Source organism: Podarcis erhardii (genome assembly GCF_964252035.2).
Source record: "Podarcis erhardii genome assembly, chromosome: 15".
Classification (NCBI taxonomy): domain Eukaryota; kingdom Metazoa; phylum Chordata; class Lepidosauria; order Squamata; family Lacertidae; genus Podarcis; species Podarcis erhardii.
This window is the reverse complement of record NC_138505.1, coordinates 40344686-40362865: the sequence shown is the minus strand read 5'-3', so window position 1 is coordinate 40362865 and position 18180 is coordinate 40344686. Positions and strand designations below refer to the sequence as shown.

Here is an 18180-nt window from a genome sequence, read left to right as displayed (position 1 = left end):
ACATGACCCAGTTAACCTACACATGACAGGTAAAGAAGTGGCTGGGTTGCAGACACCACTGATTGTCAGGGCTTCCATAGCTCCATACACAGTCCTAGACAGCATGAGAGATTTCATTGTCTGCCTCTCCTATGCTAGATGTAAAACAAAAATGGAAGAAAATGTGTTTTTCATCTTTTTTCTTTTAATTCATATTTAATAGATCAGGTGGCTGCGATTGTTCCAGCTGGTGGAGAAGCAATGTCAAGAACAAATAGTTGCCCAGCAAAAAGTGTTCTATCATCAGATCCATGTAAGTATTTTGGTTTGCTTGACTGTTTTAAATTGAAGCAGTTTCTCATTAGTGTGAGGTTGGTGTCATTACGGAGGCAAAGACAGCTCTTAATGCTTCTTCCTGTGCTTTCCTAGTACATAAGATGCATCACATGTCCTAAGCTGGCAGAGATGTGTGTGCATAGGTACAGATAAAAATGTTTACAAATGTAACAGCTTTGTGTACAAGCACATACACTCCTGTCAGCCTAGGATACTATTTCATACACTTGTTGAAATTATCTCACTTTGAAAGTTTTTATTGCAATATATTTGCTAGTATCTTGAAGTTAGTCAGCCTGATTATTGCACCGTAGAAAATATTCTTGCTTTCTGGTGCATGGGGTTAGCAGTCAATTTTTTTGCAACCATTTTCCTCTCCACTGTGGACCACAGTTCTTCACTTTTTCATTGCTTCTGATTTTTTTTGCCCTTAAGCTAGGGGGAAGTGTGAGCCCCACCTGGTGCACTTTTTAGGCTAATACATGAAGCATTTGATGGCTGTCTTCTGGACCATAATTGTGATCTCGTTTTAACTGCTTAACATAGTTTTAGGTGTCAGCAGGTTTGTATGTTTGTGTGCGTGCTTGTGTGTGTACGCGGTAGAGAAGTGAATAACTCTTATTCATTTTTGGTGTACTATAAAGAGTTCTTGGTAGCTTAGCCTTGACTTTTTTAAAGAAGGAAAGTGATAATGTGCTTTTGAATTTGCAGTATTCTGAGAGACCAAATGCATGCTTTTGCCACCATGTGGTATATATAAAGGAATATTTTGTCCTTTACAGTCCTGAATTAAATTTTCTCATCTTGCTATCCCATAATTGCAGGGCATCAGGAGTACAGATCTAGAATAGCTGAGTAGGATGAACTGAGTCTTTAACAGCAGAATAAGAGTTCAACTAAATGCCTTTTGGAGAGGTCCTGTTCAAGAGCAGTGGTACGTCTCCAGCCTCAACTCTCTCATTAGCTATGTAGGGCCATATGGAGCTTAGCATGGTATAGCAGCCATTCTAATAATGGCTACAAAAGTAGTTCAATTCCTAGGTAACAATTATTTAGACATATGCTCTGCGCTGAACTGAACACATGTTTCAGCAAACTGTCTTGCTATCTGGGTGACCAGATGCTTGGGATATTTCTACATTTCTTTACTATAATATGTGAAAACTGTTACTTGGCATAAATAATATCTTTTTCTCTTAAGTTCAAATTCTCCCTCATACCTATTTCACAATGAAGTCAGCATATATGAGTCACTTTCTGTATGTGAAAACCGATAATTGATACATTTAATAGATGTTTCAGTACATTTTTAATATTTATACCCTTTTGGTTACTGTTTTTCCCTTCCATTTCCTGATGGTCCTCTGCACTAATAGTAACCAACAGCTCCTGAAACAAATAACAAAGAGGTATTGTTCTTTTTCAATCTTTTTCCGTCCTTCCTGTTTCCTTCCTCCTTACTTTCTTTTTGTCTTGCATCTTTTTTCATCCATGTTGTTATTTCTTCTCTGTGTTAGGCGTCTATGATCATGTGTTGCTATGGAGAGGCCTGATTGCTCACAGAAGGGTGCTTGCCAGGGTTGCTGGTTTTCAAAACTAACCTGGTGGAAGCGCCGCTGATGCACAAAGTTTGCCTGATCAACACTTGGCATTTCTTTTGCAGATTCATTGAAGTTGTTGTGTGTAATTCTGAAAAGCGTTGGTCACACCTGAACACCATTTCTTAGGATGAGAGACTGGTTCTGTATTTTGAGTTTTCTGGAAGATAGAAATGTTCTCATTATTTGTGGCCTTACAGAAACATGTTGGTTACACGTGGCAATCATGCTATATATTAGGCTGAAAACTTAATGGTTGTATTTGCATTTGGCTAATTCCCATGAAGATATGTTTTGTTTTTGGCAATGAGACCACAAAACCTCATATTAAAATTGAACATTTTTTTGCTAGGTCTGGTCCAGAAATGTTTTAAAAGATGAGCAGCTTCACTTCTTCTAAGCATTCTATTTTGAAGAATAAATGCAACCATAACTATGCCTGGTGTGGAATATGCTTAATTAAAATTAATGGGTCTTCATTCCGAATTTAGAGACACAATACACATATACCAATCATTGGTCCTGAGCAAACCAGTGGTTTCATTAAACAAGTAATTCCAATTGGAGGCTTGTAGCTACTATTTGTCTGCTTGGGGAGGTAGAGATAGCTGGGGGAAAGTGGTAGAGATTGGGAATAAGAATTGTGGATATTTTAAGTACTATACATGGATTTTGAGGCAGGCTAGCAGGAAAAGCAAATTAGGAGTGGTTAGTGGCATTGCGTCTCTCCAGAATTGCCCATGGATGTGCTATGAGTATCACTGGAAAAGCTGGCTTCCATGGCTTTAAAACTTTACTAATTTTATTTATTAGGTCAACTTTGCAGGGTGAGTAACAATTATTTCTGGACATGAAGGTTTCCTTGTTTCATTTAAAGTTGTATGGGATGGACTCTTCTGCTCTCCATTGGTTTCTGGTACTTACCTTTAATATAGTCTTAACTGAGCAACACTGAATGTGCACACGCATGTGTTTTAATGGCAAAAGTGGAACAACTCAGGGTGTTCATTTGTATCCCATAACACATTTCTGCATGTTATGTCTGTAGCTTGGTCTTGTGGAAGTTAAGGTTAAAATAACCCTTGTGTGCAATTTCCACAATGATTTCCAATTTTTATTTTAAATCACATATTTTTATTTGTAGCGCATACAGAATGAAATCAAACACTTGATGAAGCTGCAAAGCCAGAATGTGTGTTCGTGCAAGAAACAAACATCTCAGGTCAAATTGGTGAACAGTTCCTCTTCATTAGAAAGTCAAATGGGGTTGCAGTCTGAAACCTTTGAAGAAAATGAGCTCTTTACCAGTCATCTCAAAACCAGTGATCATGAGAGTCATCTGGAAGCTTCGGCCATGCCTCCGGAGTGCCTCACGAATAGTGTTTCAATGAGCAGTGGCTATGGCACATGTTCTGCCGCAGAACTGAGTCCTAGCAAATATAAAAACATTCAGACGTGCATGGAAGACCCAGAGGAGATTACCAAAGGAAAGGAAGGTGCCTCACCAGTGTCGGAAAGTCTAGTTACAGCCAGTATTCAGAACACAAGAGAATATACACAAACAGGTGTAGAACATTGTCCATCACTGCAAAAAGATGATAAAGGTTTTTCTGATGAATTTGAGCATAAGATCAGCGAAGGTCATTGTGGAAAAACAAACTGGTAAGTGGCCAATCTTGGAGTCATTAGGTTTATATTTAGAGTTGGTAAGGTTTTAGTATGTCTACTCTGCTTTTAACACAGGCAGTAGTGTTTGGAAAGGTAGTTTCACTACTTGCCTATATATGCCACTCAGCATGCAATTGAGTTTGCTTACGTTAAAATCTATGATACATTCCTCGCGTTTGTGATACCTGATTTACTATCACTGATGTAATGAGGGTGTCTATATTTAAAAATCTTGCTTATTCCCAGGGAAATTTTCAGGCTTTGTCGTCCTCTTCTTCTTCTTATTATTATTATGTTAAGCAGGCAGAAATGTTCCTGGCACTTCATATTCCTGGTAGGTGTGTGGTATCTTGCTATTCTGCATTGAAAGTCTATGAGGAGAGAGGTGTTAAAATAACAGGAAGCTTCTTTTTGTTGAGTGAGACCACTGATCTACCTAGGTTAACAGCGTCTATTCTACACTGATTGGCAATGTGTCTCCAGGGTTTCAGACGGGTCTTTACCAGCCTTACCTGGAGGTGCCAAAGACTGAACCCAGGCCTTTCTGCGGGCAAAACATGTACTCTGCTACTGAGCTACAGTCTCCCCATTTATTTTATTTCATAAAATTTGTACACCACTTGATTACAAAAACCTCAAAATGGTTTACAAAAAGTTTAAACAATAAAATCAAGAAAAAAATAAACAGTACATTAAAATATTAAAACATATTTAAATCACCTCAACTTTCTAAGTATCTGGATCTGAATGTTTTCAGCAGGAAGCATACAGTAAAGACTGTATCCCTGCTTGATATCAATAGGTAGGGAGTTCCAAAGTGGTGTTGCTGCCACACAAAATGATTGAGTTCTTACAAATGTGAAATAGTATAGCCTGCTTCAGTCTAGCACTTTCTTCAAACAGTTTCATCCTCTAAAGCTTTAGAAGTAGCCCAAGACTGGATTGTGGAGGTTTAAAGACGAAAGGAACTTACTTATATGTACACCCTGAAGTCTGAGAGGACCTGGCTGAAAAGCAGCTGCTTCAGCTGTAAACTATATAGCAAAGAGAGCATGTTCTGGGTGTGCTTAGCCCTCAGAATTCTTGAGATGAAATTTACATTCTGTTGTGAATGAACTGAAATGTGACAATTACATGCTGTCAACCAGATAGTTTAGTATATGCAGTCTGATGACTTTTTTTTAATGGACAGAATGCCATTATGCCTTCACTTGCACATTATTTCCAAGGAAACAGTGATGGGGACATGTGATTGTTCATTAATTCTATGAAAAAGAAAGAAATTACTAAGCTGACTCATAAGGTCATTATTCTTTATTCATATTTTTTTCTATGGCACTTGAGAAAACATCAATTGCATATATACTTGCTTCATTTTAAGCTTTCCTGGTACAGATAACTTAACTGCTGAATGTGGCAACCTAGCCTTTTGATGCTAAAAAGTGGATGTGTGCTCCTAGGATTTGAACGTTCCGCTTGCTAGACCCATTGGATAACTGCCTGATATGACTGAAAGTAGAAATAGGAGGGAAGCGTAAGCTGCAGACTCTAAACATGTTTAAAATGGGCTCTATATGATGTGGTCTTTTAAATACTAGAACTCCAGGTCCTCCAATGAAACTGATTCTCGGTAGGCTCAAGACAGGCGAAAGAAAGTGCTGCTTTGCACAGGGTATTATTAATCTTTAGAAATTTGAAGTGGCAAGATGTGGCGATGGCCACTAGCTGCAAATAGCGTTTTAAAGAAGATTAGGCCAATTTCTGGAGGATAGTTGTATCAGTGGCAATTTAGTCATCATAGATTAAAAAACGAGTCAGTGTTGGAGGGCAGTAGGGCACTGTGAGGGGAGGGGCGATTGCCCTCCTGGTCTTTTTATGGCCCTTCTCCAAGGCATCTGACTGGCCATTGTTAGAACGTCATCCTTGTCTATATAGCCTTCTCTTCTATGCTTAAGAAATAGGAATATTCAGTGGCCTCATTCACACATCCTGATAAACCATAGTTAACTGTTTATTGTGAATGCACTGGCCCTGACCTCATAGCTCCTCTCTGCTCACACTGGAAGGAAACAAACCATGATGCCTTGCTCTCAACAACAAAAATTCTGTAACTGATGTTTGCTCTTGGCTTTGTTAGTTGGAAGAAGACATACTCATTGGTTTGAACATAACACTAAGCAAGGAGGAGACAAGCAGCTTCAACAATCTAATCTTTCAGACACAGACTTCAGACCTTTTCATTTCCCTAATTCTTTTCTGAATGAGTCTCCTGATTATCTTCTAGTGTTGTGCCATTATTTTATCTGGATTGTTTTTGGTTTATATTTTATATTTATATTTGGTTTTCTTCACACCGATATTTATAGCATGGTGAAGTTTCTAAAACACATACACTTGGGTTTGTTTGTGTGTGTGATGTCTTCACTATGATGCTTAGAGTTTGGGATGCAATTAGTGGGACTTCTGATATTTTTCTACTGATCAGCAGACCTCCCTTGTGACATACTGCTTTTGCTTCCTTTAGTTGGGATTGCTACATGGCATGGAAGACTATTTTTATTCAAAAAACAAAAATCCAAAGGCCCCCTTGGTTAAGGTGGAGCTAGTCATTTGTACTTTGGATCTGACCATTGTTTTCCTGAGTCTGTTTACTCATATTCTGCAAGTTCTGTAAGTGTTTCAGTATGGTTAGTTTTTTACAGTTGCCCAGAAATTTGAGCTACTGCAGGGTTTGAGTTGCATCATCTCTTCATTTTGGTACAGATCTTATTTTAAATAAATTACAGGATGTCCTGTTGTAGACTCCAGGGAACAATTGCTTTCTTGCCAATATTATTTGTTGAAAACCATTCGGGGTGGGGGAGTTTGTCCAGTCTCCCCTGCACAAGGCCATAGTACCTTACAGGCTGTAGCATGAAATAGATCTAAAATAAATGTTGCTGGGGCAAACATGTTTCTTTCTCTTTTTCTATTTCCCTTATTGTAGTAAATCTTTAACATCATGGGCTCAAAAGTTAAAGCAAAACCAGCTGAAAAGAACAAATGCGGAGGAAGGGGATATGCATTCTGTGCAAGTAAAAGAGCACTCACGGACTGTAACATTGGAGAATGTAAGTGGACCACCATTCCACCTAAACCCCTTCATTGGAATAGTAAATGTATATAGGATTGAGCTACATTTTCTTTCTGGGATCCAAAGAGCTACATTTAGATGTGGCTAAGTATATGTGCACATGCCCAACAGTAACCCGCTTTCATCAGTTTTTGAACAGCATTGAGGTTCCTCTCCTCACCTGTTCCTTATTGCAAACTGGTTTTGAAATCCCCACCACTTTCATGTGATGAGTTACAGTTCACCTGAGCTTCTCTGTAACAAATACAATAGGATTTAATATAATATATGCTATTAGTGAACATAAGAAGAGTCTCCTGGATCAGGCCAGTGGCCCATCCAGTCTAGCATTCTATTCTCAAGCATGGCTAGCCCTCCATGAATTTGTCTAATCCATCACTGCCTCCTGGGAGTGAGGTCATAGACCTCAGTGAGAACTTTGGTTAAATGGCTGTGGACAATCGCTTGTAAAATATTTTTTCAATATTTTGTAGTTGATGCTGACTTTTTCTTTTTACTTGATATAATTTATTTTAATTGATATAATTTATGTAACTTTTTTATTGGTCTATAAATCATTGTGTCCCCTCTTTTTGTGGAATTGTAGACTAATCCAACTGCAGCTGCTCCAACATCATCTTACACTTTTTACCTCAGTGAACAAAACGGAAGCCAAATGTCTTTCAGTTCTGGTACTTCAGGTATAGTTAATTGCTTTCTATTTTGCTTTTGTTGTTACTATTTCAAAATTGCAACTAAATGTAAATTGTGTTGTGACCGATTTTGTGTCTGTTTCTCCTTATTTTTGGTGACTCTGTATGTTGCAGTTTGGTAAGATTAAGAACACAGTCCCAAAAATAAACCCTATACCAGGGGTTGTCAACCTGCTAGGTGGGCGGGAAGGGGTTCTACAGCACAAGCTGAATCCTCCTTCCATCAAGCACTGGTGGGTGGTAAGGAAATTTTACCATAAAGAAAGACGCATTAGTGGACTGTAGGTATAAAAGCATTGACTACCCTTGCCCTATACAGTCAGCTTGTAACTTGTGCATGTATAATTTAATAATTTCAACTTCATGCTGTTGATGGCTGGCTGGTTGAAATGGCACAAATTAAAGCACAGATAACAGAGAACATTTTGCTCAGGGTTTTCCTGGGAACTTCCCAGAGCCCTGTAAGCAAGGTGGAGAGCATGAAGGTGGGAAGAAGACCTGTTTGGTGTGCTGGCTCTGGAAGAGGTTGCTTGCATGGGGGCAGTTCCAAGGAGATGGTCTGACTAGACGTGCTTTTGCATATATGTGCCATCTCTGGAACGTAAGCCCCACGCAAGGTGCAAGTTGACTGTACCCACTTACCCAGCAGCAAGCACCCTTGAACTAAGTGGGATGTACTTCTGAACAGATATGTATAGGATTGTACTGTAAGGCACTATGCTGCTATTTTTCTGCTTTTAATAAATATCAATATGATAAACAATGTTGTTCTCTTGAAAGTCCCCTTGTAAGAGCTTGGCCCTGATTTTGGTTTTAATAATAAAAACCTTACCCCATAAACATTGGGAAAGAAGCATATCTCCTACTATATCTGCCAGGAATGAGATAATTTGGTCCATAGTAACTGTGATTTAGGGGATGCGGACGGCGCTGTGGGTAAAACCTCAGCGTCTAGGACTTGCCGATCGCATGATTGGCGGTTCGAATCCCTGCGGCGGGGTGCACTCCCGTTGCTCGGTCCCAGCGCCTGCCAACTTAGCAGTTCGAAAGCACCCCTGGGTGCAAGTAGATAAATAGGGACCGCTTACTAGCGGGAAGGTAAACGCCGTTTCCGTGTGCTGCTCTGGCTCGCCAGAGCAGCTTCGTCATGCTGGCCACGTGACCCGGAAGTGCCTGCGGACAGCGCTGGCTCCCGGCCTCTAGATGAGATGGGCGCACAACCCTAGAGTCTGTCAAGACTGGCCCGTACGGGCAGGGGTACCTTTACCTTTAACTGTGATTAAGCTAAAATATGACAAATGTATACATATAAATCAGCATAACAGGTTTATGGGGAAATGGGTATTTTTTTGTAATGTTCTTGAATTTTCAATGATAATGTTCAATTTTATGCTTCTTTCAACTTGCTGTAATAGTATTTCTTTATGCTATTTGTTTTTGGTTTATTTTGTTTATAAATAAAATATACACTGGGTTGTAAAACACCTGAATCCATTGGTTCAAGTCCTATCTTCCAGAGCAGGAGAAAACAAGCTTGCTCCATGTGACAGCCTCTTTACCAGGCTCAACATACACAGTTCCCTCAGCCATTCCTCATAAGGCTTGGTTTCCTGACCCTTCATCATCTTGGTGGCCCTCCTCTGCACACCTTCCAAATAGTAAAACTGGCAAACGACTTTATTTTGCCCCAAGCACAATAAGCTTGGGAGAGTAGGATCAGAGAAAAAACCTGAAGAATGCCAATTGTTTTTAAAATGTAACCCTTTTATTATAGAATTTATGCCCCATTTTCATAGCAAACGGCTTTGATGTTGCTTCTCATGTTGCAAATGTGAGTGAAAAGTGCAAGGAGGCCAACTATTTTTTATTCAGATTCAGTGAACTAGTGTTGCTGTTTAAATCAGGTTAAGGAAGGACTGATTTAGATGGAGATAATGTTGAAATATGGTTAAGGACAAATATTCTCATTACATTCTCAGCTCTAGTTTCCCCAGAGTTCTCTGCAATATTAATACATTATCTTTAGCATTATTTCATGTCAAACCCTATTACTGCTAAAGCTCTGAAGCAAAACATTTCAGACATGAGTTTTTCATAATGTTGCGAATTTGCACCCGTAATGTGAAAATCAAAAAAAGTAATGTCAGGCTTCACAGCTCTTTTCTATACAGAAGTAAACTTTGATATATTTCTCCATTTCAGGATTGACATACTGGAAACTAGATGAGAAGGAAACGTACCATACTTTGCCTGAGAACTTCAGAAATGAATTTAGTGCATTTGCAACAAAGATGTCCTCGGACCAGGTATCTTTTGTGTAGTGTTTGCTTTGGTAGTTTAATGGATGTTAGAATGTTTTCCTCCTGTTCAGCTGCTGTTGCTGTTTGGATCGGTTGGCAGGCATTTGCTGCACAGCCAGTTTATTTAGGGGAGCCGAGAAACAGGCCCCTTTTCTCTCTCCTGTTGCTTCAAGGATCTAGGGCATTTGAGAAAGTGGACCGTTGTTCAAGTGGTTGTGAATGGGTGGGTTTGAATTACCTGCTGCAGGGTTAAGGATTGTTTTCAGTAAGAGACATTTGACTCGGGCCCAGAGGCAGGATAAATACAAAAGACTAGGGCCCTGTGGGACTTGACATCTTTCCGCAAGGCCTGCAAGACAGAGGCCTTTGGCCAAGGCACAGTCTGACCCCCCTCCTTTGGTAATCCTCACAGAACTCTAGCCCAATGGTTGCCATTAATTTGATTTTCAATTGATTTTAAAATGAATTGATTTTAGAATGCTGTGTTATTTTTATTGTTAGCCGCTCTGAGTCTGGTTGGGGAGAGTGGGATATAAATAAAATATTATTATTAAAAAGCAAATGGCTATGGTTCATAATTGGGTTCATTAGCTGTTGCTATTTTCTTGGACAGCCTTAATGATCCTGTCTGTTTCTAGCAGTTAACACAGGAACAGTTTTTGTGTGCTTTCTTAGCCACCTCCTGAAACTTTTATTTAGTGTTCATAACTGATAGGTTCTGATAAATGTGACTAATCATTTTATTATTTTTTACTCAGAACTGCCACAGGAGTTGGAAAATAAAAATGGATATACTTGTGTAGAGTGACTAGGGAGGTGAATGAAGGGGAATGAGAGAGGAGAACTATCCATGTAGCAACTCAGGAGTGTTGAAAAAGGTGGCAGGGAGACAATACAGGACAGGAGAAGGCAAGACGTGGCCTTAGCAAAAGGGTTTCAAGACCTTCAGGGCTCATTTAAAATGAATATATTGTCTCCAGTAGCTCTTGTGCCAAGCTTCTAATTCTAATTCTTTGCTATAGGTTTGCTGTTGCAAATTGTATCTGTTGACAGAAATGGATGGTTTCTGAAGTTCTGTTTCATGAGACTTTGATGCACCTTTCTTTAAAAAGAGGCAGAAAACATGAAAGGAAATGCTTTCAAATAATTGAATTCTGGCTACAGCAGATAATAATAGCTGACCTTTAAAAAATTCTGAAGGCCTTGTCATTTCTGTGATTTACAGTATTATTATGTTTACCTAGATGGCTAAATTTCAGTGCTAAGAAAAGAGTCATAATTTCCCTTTTTCCCTTTTCAGCCAATCATGCCTTGGAACAGTGGTTTTCACTTAGCAGTTTGCTTCTGTCATTCTAATCCTGCATATATGGAAAAGGAATAAATAAAATAAATAGCAAGTGTAGGGTGGCTGGTCCATATCAGGACGGGGGTGGGGGTGGAGATTATTACATCTTTTCTATACCCCCGAGGTCTTATTCCAGATCAGTCTCCCCTTTGCCTCCCATTTACTTCAAGAATTGTATGAATGGATTTTTAAATTACATGATCAGTGCCTCCTTTGGTGTGGCCCTGTTTAAAGTTATGCTTGCCTCTTCTTGATTTATTATCACTCCTTGTTTTTAAAAAGAAACTATACAACAAATACTTGAGTTGCTGAGCTCTGCTTTCCTTTTGAGCAGAATTTGCTGCACTATCAACCAAAAGCATTATGTACCCTTTTTTAAAAAAACAACCCAGATAAAATAGGAGAAAACTGCTTTTGCTAAAACTGAATGAAATTGGCCTGAACCAGGGATCCTTGACATTTACATATGCTCTAGTTGCCATACATTGCTCCATGCCTGTAGCTAGACTTTTTGTAGGGGATTGGGCTGGAGGAATATGAAAGTACCAAGGAGTGGGGCATCGTAAGTTAATACAAAACAAGAGAAACCTGATTGTAGGGAGCCCTTATGTTGTTCTGTTGATTGATTGATTACGGCAATCCAAGCAAATCAAAGTATCCTTGCACTTACTGTCCAGAACACTAGGAGGCAGAAACAGTTTTGTGTCTTACTAAGAATCGAGGTAGACTTCTGCTTTTTTGTACATCTCCATAAATGAAAGGGCTACAGCAGAAGTAGCCAGTGTTGTGCCCTTCAGTTCTTGTTGGGATTCCTAGCTCCAGCTCCAGGCAACATGGCCTAATTGTCAGGGATGATGGGAGCTGTAGTCCAGCAATATCCAGAAGGTGTTATGTGAGCTACTCCTAGGCTATAGGTTTATTCCCTTTATTTATTTATTAAAGTTGACAGTTCCAGGAAAGGTCTTAGAAAATTTCCAAGATTTTATTCAGCTTTTAGAGTATTTTTTTAAATTGCTCACTGATGTGATTGCTACCCTGGGCACCTTCAGTGGGAAAGACAGAATATAAACTGAAATTATTATTATTATTATTATTATTATTATTATTATTATTATTATATCATTAATTTACAACAGTCCACCCCTTTTTTGGCTATGTTCTCATAGAATTACTGTGGGCACATACTTTCCCATTTCCCTAAAGTAGGAGGAGCCTACTCATGGCCCTAAAGGCACCGTATTTTTCGCTCTATAACACGCACCAGACCATAACACACACGTAGTTTTTAGAGGAAAACAAGAAAAAAAATATTCTAAATGAAATAGTGGATATATGATTTTTGTGGTTCATGCTGTGGCCACAGACATGTGATCTGACAGTGAGTTTGGAGTAGCCCAATGCAAAAATCCTGAGGATCCATGTGGATCCATGCTTTGTAACCACGGAGGAGGGAAGGAAGGGGAACCATGGATCCTCTGCTCACGACTGCAGCAGATCCCCCCCGCCACCCGCTGGCATTCGCTCCATAACACGCACAGACATTTCCCCTTACTTTCTAGGAGGAAAAAAGTGAGTGTTATGGTGCAAAAAATACGGTAAGTCATAATCAGAAATAAATAATGGTTTACCTTGAACAAGCAGCATGCTAGGGCCAACACCTCAATTGTGCCTACTTTGTGTCTCCTTTTATTGCATGAGAAAACAAACTATGAAGTGACTAGCTTAGCATTGTGTACGATCCCTTATTCTTGGTTTGGTAGGAAACTAACTTAAGTGAGCGTTCACACATAACAGTAAGCCAGGCCCTCTGCGGCTTGTTTCCTCTCTTTGAAAGGGGAGGAGTAAAGCAGGCACGATTGAGCAGCGGGCACTAGTATGCTGTTTGTTCATGGTAAACCAAGATTTATTTCAGACTTTGATTTAACATCATATGTATCTAGAGCTGTTGGTATGAATGGGCAGGCACATAAAATAGCTGTGTGTGTGTTTAGGTTTGCAATTGATTGTTCTTAAAGGTTTTTAATGTAAGTTGCTTTGAGTCACTTTGTGAGAAAAGCACATGACAAATACAGCAACAATAAATTAATAATTATTATACTAATAACATAACAATAATACTTTAGACCACACATTGGAACTTGAATTGGCACTACTGTATTCACTTCCCCTTCCCCTCCCCCAAATGTTTAAGTTCACTTTGGCATCTTTGCATTAATTACTTTATTTTTTTTAGTTGTCTTCTGGTGATGAAATGAAGCCATCATCCTTAAAGGAAATTTATCATAAGAAACAAAGGGAATGTAAACCGTTTGTAGACTGGAACCTTTCCCCCTCACAATCAACTCACCCTCCTGAGGTAATTGTTTGTATTTCAGTGCCATATGTTGGATTGGAAGCCTTCTATGCTTCCTCACACTTAAGATTCTCTCTCTCTCTCTCTCTCTCTCTCTCTCTCTCTCTCTCTCTCTCTGCGTGTGTGTGTGTGTGTGTGTGTGTGTGTGTGTGTGTATATGTATGTATGTATGTATGTATGTATGTATGTATATAAAAATATCACCCTTTTCTTTGACAAAACTCATCTGTTCCAGACTCCAAAATATAGTGAAGTACTCCCTTGACACAAGCCCAATAATTAGATCTTTGCAAAGTGTATACATACCTAACGTATTTTTCGCTCCATAAGGCACACCTACTTTTTTTTGGGGGGGGGCGAATTCAAGGAAAAAAAATATGCGGCTCTTGGGGGCTTTTGCGGGAGGTGGGGGAAGTGAGAGAGCCTCGCTCTGTCCCTTCCACCATCTCCCGCAAAAGCCAGGGATAGTCGCGCGAAGCCTCCCCAGGGCAGCAGGATGAAGGCTCCCCGCTGCCCTGCGGAGGCTTTGCAGGCTACCCCAGAGCTGCTCAGGAGCTTGTCGGGGCTGGCGGGGGAAGCCCGGGTTTCCCCCAGCCCCAAAGAGCAGGTCAGGGATGGCAAGGGAAGCCCGCCCCCCCCCCCCAGCCCCAGGGACCACACATTCGGTCCATAAGACGCACAGACATTTCCCCTTAGATTTTAAGAGGGGAAAAGTGCGTCTTATGGAGCGAAACATACGGTATACACACACATACACCCCTGTGCTATTGATCACAAAATCAGATGGTTCTTTGTTCCTTATTAAATCAGGAACACACAACAATGGGGGGGCGTTGTCAATAATTTCACCTTCCACACTTAACAAAACATGGCAAGAAATGAGCAGCTTAACTTTCAAGCAGAAGCTGCAAGCTTAAATGCAGCTCACAGATTTAAGTAACTAACATTGTTCTCTCCCGAGCTATGCACATACTATTATGAAATTACAGCTGTAACTTTTCTCTTAAAAATTTCAAAAGCTTCCTGTTTTTTATATCAAAATGAAAGCTGCTTCACCAGATGGTTGACCGCAGATATTTTTCAATTCTAATCACTGTGATCTTTGTTTCCCAGATCCTGACCCTCGACCCAACATTGCACATGAAACCTGGCCATCAGAATCCAGGACCGCCTCCGCCCTCCTTCTACGGGACACATGACAGGGTTATGTTTTCTCCAGACTCTATGGCAGATCCTCCTTTTTTCATGCATTCAGACTCCGATTCATTGTCTCACATAAGCACAGTAACATCACCTCTGTCTCCTGGGTCTCCAAAATACACTCTGAGTGCAACAGCTTTGCACAGTGACCCCTGGAATACTTGCATGTTCCAGAATGAAACTAATGCCAGCAGTTCTTGTCGTCCAAGCAGTGAGTTCTTAAACACTGAAGAGGATGACAACTTGACACTCACGCCATCTTCAGCTGCCCACTCCCAGCCTCCATCTGCCAGTAATAGTTTGCCGGAATACAATATTTCAGTGACATGCATGGAAGATCCTGTGGTATTCTCCAAGTAAGGCTGATGTCAGTAAGAATGTTGACATTTAAATAAGCATTGCAGTATTCAGTACAGTTGTACCTCGGGGTTACATATGCTTCAGATTATATACGCTTCAGGTTACAGACTCCGCTAACCCAGAAATAGTACCTTGGGTTAAGAACTTTTCTTCAGGATGAGAACAGAAATTGTGCTCCGGCGGCGCGGCAGCAGCAGGAGGCCCCATTAGCTAAAGTGGTGCTTCAGGTTAAGAACGGACCTCCGGAACAAATTAAGTACTTAACTCGAGGCACCACTGTAATTTGAAACGTCTGCTTACTTTCCTTTCCTGAAGCCTTCCGTTGAGTTAAATGAAAATACTAAGCATTATTACAGGCCTGAAAGCAGTCACTTCTGGCTGCCTGTGATGAGTTTGAATTGTAGTCAGGTGACCAGGCCACAAAACCTGGCGAAACGTTCTTTAGAGATCAAATATTATAGTAAACATTTGGGGGGGGGGCTAGAAAACATGTAGCTTATCTATTTTTCTACATTTATATTCAACTGTTCTTCCATCATGGAACCCCAAGTGGCATACTTGTGGTTCACAGGAGGTCTCATGAAGTCTTTCTGCAAAGTGCTAAAGTCTTATGTGCCTTCAGACCATGCCCGGTAACTTATTCTAAATTTATTTGCAAGGCTTGAATTTCAGTTTTGTGGAAAGTGACTAACTTGGATTCAGGCTGGATTATGTCATTTGAGGAGATCTTAGACTAAGGACCAGACTAGACATGATGCCAACAGACCTGCCTGTTTAGAACATGGGGAAACGTGGACAAAGGGAGCTGAGCTATGTCCCTTCTGGATACTTGGAACTTAGTTGGGGAGTTAAACTGGAAGGAGGTGGGTTAGCACTCTTCATCTGTGCCACCTTTTTGCTCTAAACACTACTCACTCCCCTATCTATTTTACACATGATTGGGCAGACCTGGATTTAAATGAACAAGTCTTCTGCTATCATGCCTGTTTTAACCAATTAAAAAAGCACACCTATCACCCTGCAAGTGAGCTACACCTTAAAAATATATGTAAGAATGGCTCAGAATGTTCATAATCAAAAGCAGCCTAGGGAACTGTAATTTTGAGTGGAAATTGGGGGTGCATTGCCTTTTCCTCACTGGCTGTCATTCCTCAGAACCCTCACAAGGTATTTTTCCCAATAGTGATTTTCAGATTGCAGTTTTTTCTTAAGTAGCAACCTCCCCGGGCTGTCTTTCAGATTTATTAGAATATATTTTGCCCCGATTCACCAAACGTTTGCAGCAAGGGAAGCCCAGTTGAAGTTTCTTTTGCTTACAGACTACAAGAAACTTCAAAATACTTTGTATTGTACTTCAAAGAAGGAAATGCATTTGCTTCAATTGAAAGCTTTGCTACTTAGCAGAAAAAGCAGTATCTGTGCAAGTGGAAATACAGGCTGTTCTTTTTACTGACACTTGCAGTCTCAATTTGTGCAGTGTGTGGTTCAATCCCAGGTTCAATCTCCAGCATTTTTAGCTAGAGCTGGACGAAAGCCCTGGCTAAAATCCTGGAGAGCTGCTTGCAGACAGTGTAGAGAATACTGAACTAGATGCACCAGTTGGTCTGACATCTTCCTATGACATGGCAGATTTGCTTTTTATGTAGCAGGACTCTTTATGTGGTTCTTATGCATAGGAAAAGGAAAGAAATAAACTCTTGATTTGTGACTACGATTCTTACATGAAAAATCTGAGAACCAGAGACTAGAAATTGAAGCATTTGGTTTCGCTTTATATTGTCATTGGATTGCACAGATATTCCAGCCGTGGTACTTAATTTGGAGAGTTAGTTCAGAATGTCTGAGCTTGAACGAGACTCTGGCTTGTTTCCTTGAACAGTAGAGCTTCCCACATCTTTGGCTATATCAAGATGCTTTTTAACTCCTCTCTTTCAAAAAAGGCTTGCCATGTACCATGGGGACACTACTGTTCAAGAAACACTCATCAAAGCTTCTGCATTCAGAACTAGTTGTACACATGCCCTGTTATACAAGTGCTTTGGTGGGGAAAATCACTTGGCATCTGTTTGTGGAGGCAAATTTCAGTAGCTGTAGTTTACCATCTGTGGAAAACACGTGCTAGGATGGTCATTTTCTGTCTCTAAAAAATAGTGTTGCAAATGCATTATGACATATTTTTAATCTTAAAAAACAGGATTAGGCAGAATTTGAGAGAAAAACATGCCCGGCATATTGCTGATCTACGAGCTTATTATGATTCAGAAATTCAAAGCTTAAAACAGCAGCTGGAGGCAAGCCATAAACCTCATTCAGAAGACTTTGAGAAGATCAATCAAAATCTTACTGACAGGTAATAGAGCTGCTTGGAACAATGTGCATATTTCTCAACCCCCCCCCCCCCCGTGTGTGTGTGTGTGTGTCTGTCTGTCTGTCTCTCTGTCTCCATTTCCTTTCAAAATTGTTGTTTCCTGGAGCAACTCTTTCTGTATATTGCTTCCTTCACTTTTAAGATCTAGGGCACAGATATTGATGGCTACATGAAAATACATAATGTGGAATCTTTGAGATGGCCATTAATTAGTGGTGAGTTTTAGACAGAGAAAAGAGATAAATGCTGTTATTCACATACAGAATTCCTCTAGCACGAATCTTCAAGGTAACTTGTTTATTGCTGCTTAGCTGGAAGTCGAACTATTTCTTCAATGTTTGTTGTACATGCCACTTTTGGAAAGAAGACTATTGTAGCTTTAGAAACTAGCTATACAGTGCTTGGGTTCAAATCATTTTCAAATGCAGTTTTGGCCACACTCTCATAGCCTAGTTAGGCAACTCAGCTAAAAATACTGAAAAATCTTGTTTTCATTTCTATCATTTTCATGGCTTTATTTTCATTTTTAGATGTGACCACTTACAGGCAGCATTGGATAAAGCTAATAATCGCATGAGAGCACTTGAAGATAAAAATAGCACTCTGGAAACAGAAGTGGTAAGTGCATGTCATGAGTCAAATTGAGCTCAGTTATATAGAAAGATTACCAAGTGAGATGATACAAGTCTGATCTGTCAGCCCTCTGAGCTGTATGTTTTTATGCTGGAACTTGGGAGTCCTTATCTGGCACAAGTCAGCAGTTCTTGTAGAGATGCCTCCTTTCCCTGGGGACTCCTTGATTCCCTACTAGAATCCTAGTTATTAAGTTTGGCTTTAAATAAATAAAT

The 18180-nt window shown here is 40.0% G+C and overlaps 1 protein-coding gene across 11 annotated transcripts in view; it reads left to right on the top strand.

The window, feature by feature from the left end:
* Window positions 1–18180, top strand: part of MPHOSPH9 (M-phase phosphoprotein 9) — a 49530-nt gene that overhangs the window by 17170 nt on the left and 14180 nt on the right. For 8 of the 11 annotated variants that reach the window (XM_081841592.1, XM_081841591.1, XM_081841594.1 and 5 more), the window contains 9 exons: window positions 203–292; window positions 3058–3575; window positions 6568–6691; window positions 7301–7394; window positions 9609–9712; window positions 13285–13407; window positions 14518–14960; window positions 17159–17314; window positions 17863–17950. In XM_081841592.1, the coding sequence (XP_081697718.1) occupies window positions 203–292; window positions 3058–3575; window positions 6568–6691; window positions 7301–7394; window positions 9609–9712; window positions 13285–13407; window positions 14518–14960; window positions 17159–17314; window positions 17863–17950 (1740 nt within the window). Of the gene's footprint in view, window positions 1–202; window positions 293–1139; window positions 1250–1691; window positions 1725–3057; window positions 3576–6567; window positions 6692–7300; window positions 7395–9608; window positions 9713–13284; window positions 13408–14517; window positions 14961–17158; window positions 17315–17862; window positions 17951–18180 lie in introns of those variants that run through there. The other 3 variants (XM_081841598.1, XM_081841589.1, XM_081841590.1) reach the window with 3 other exon arrangements.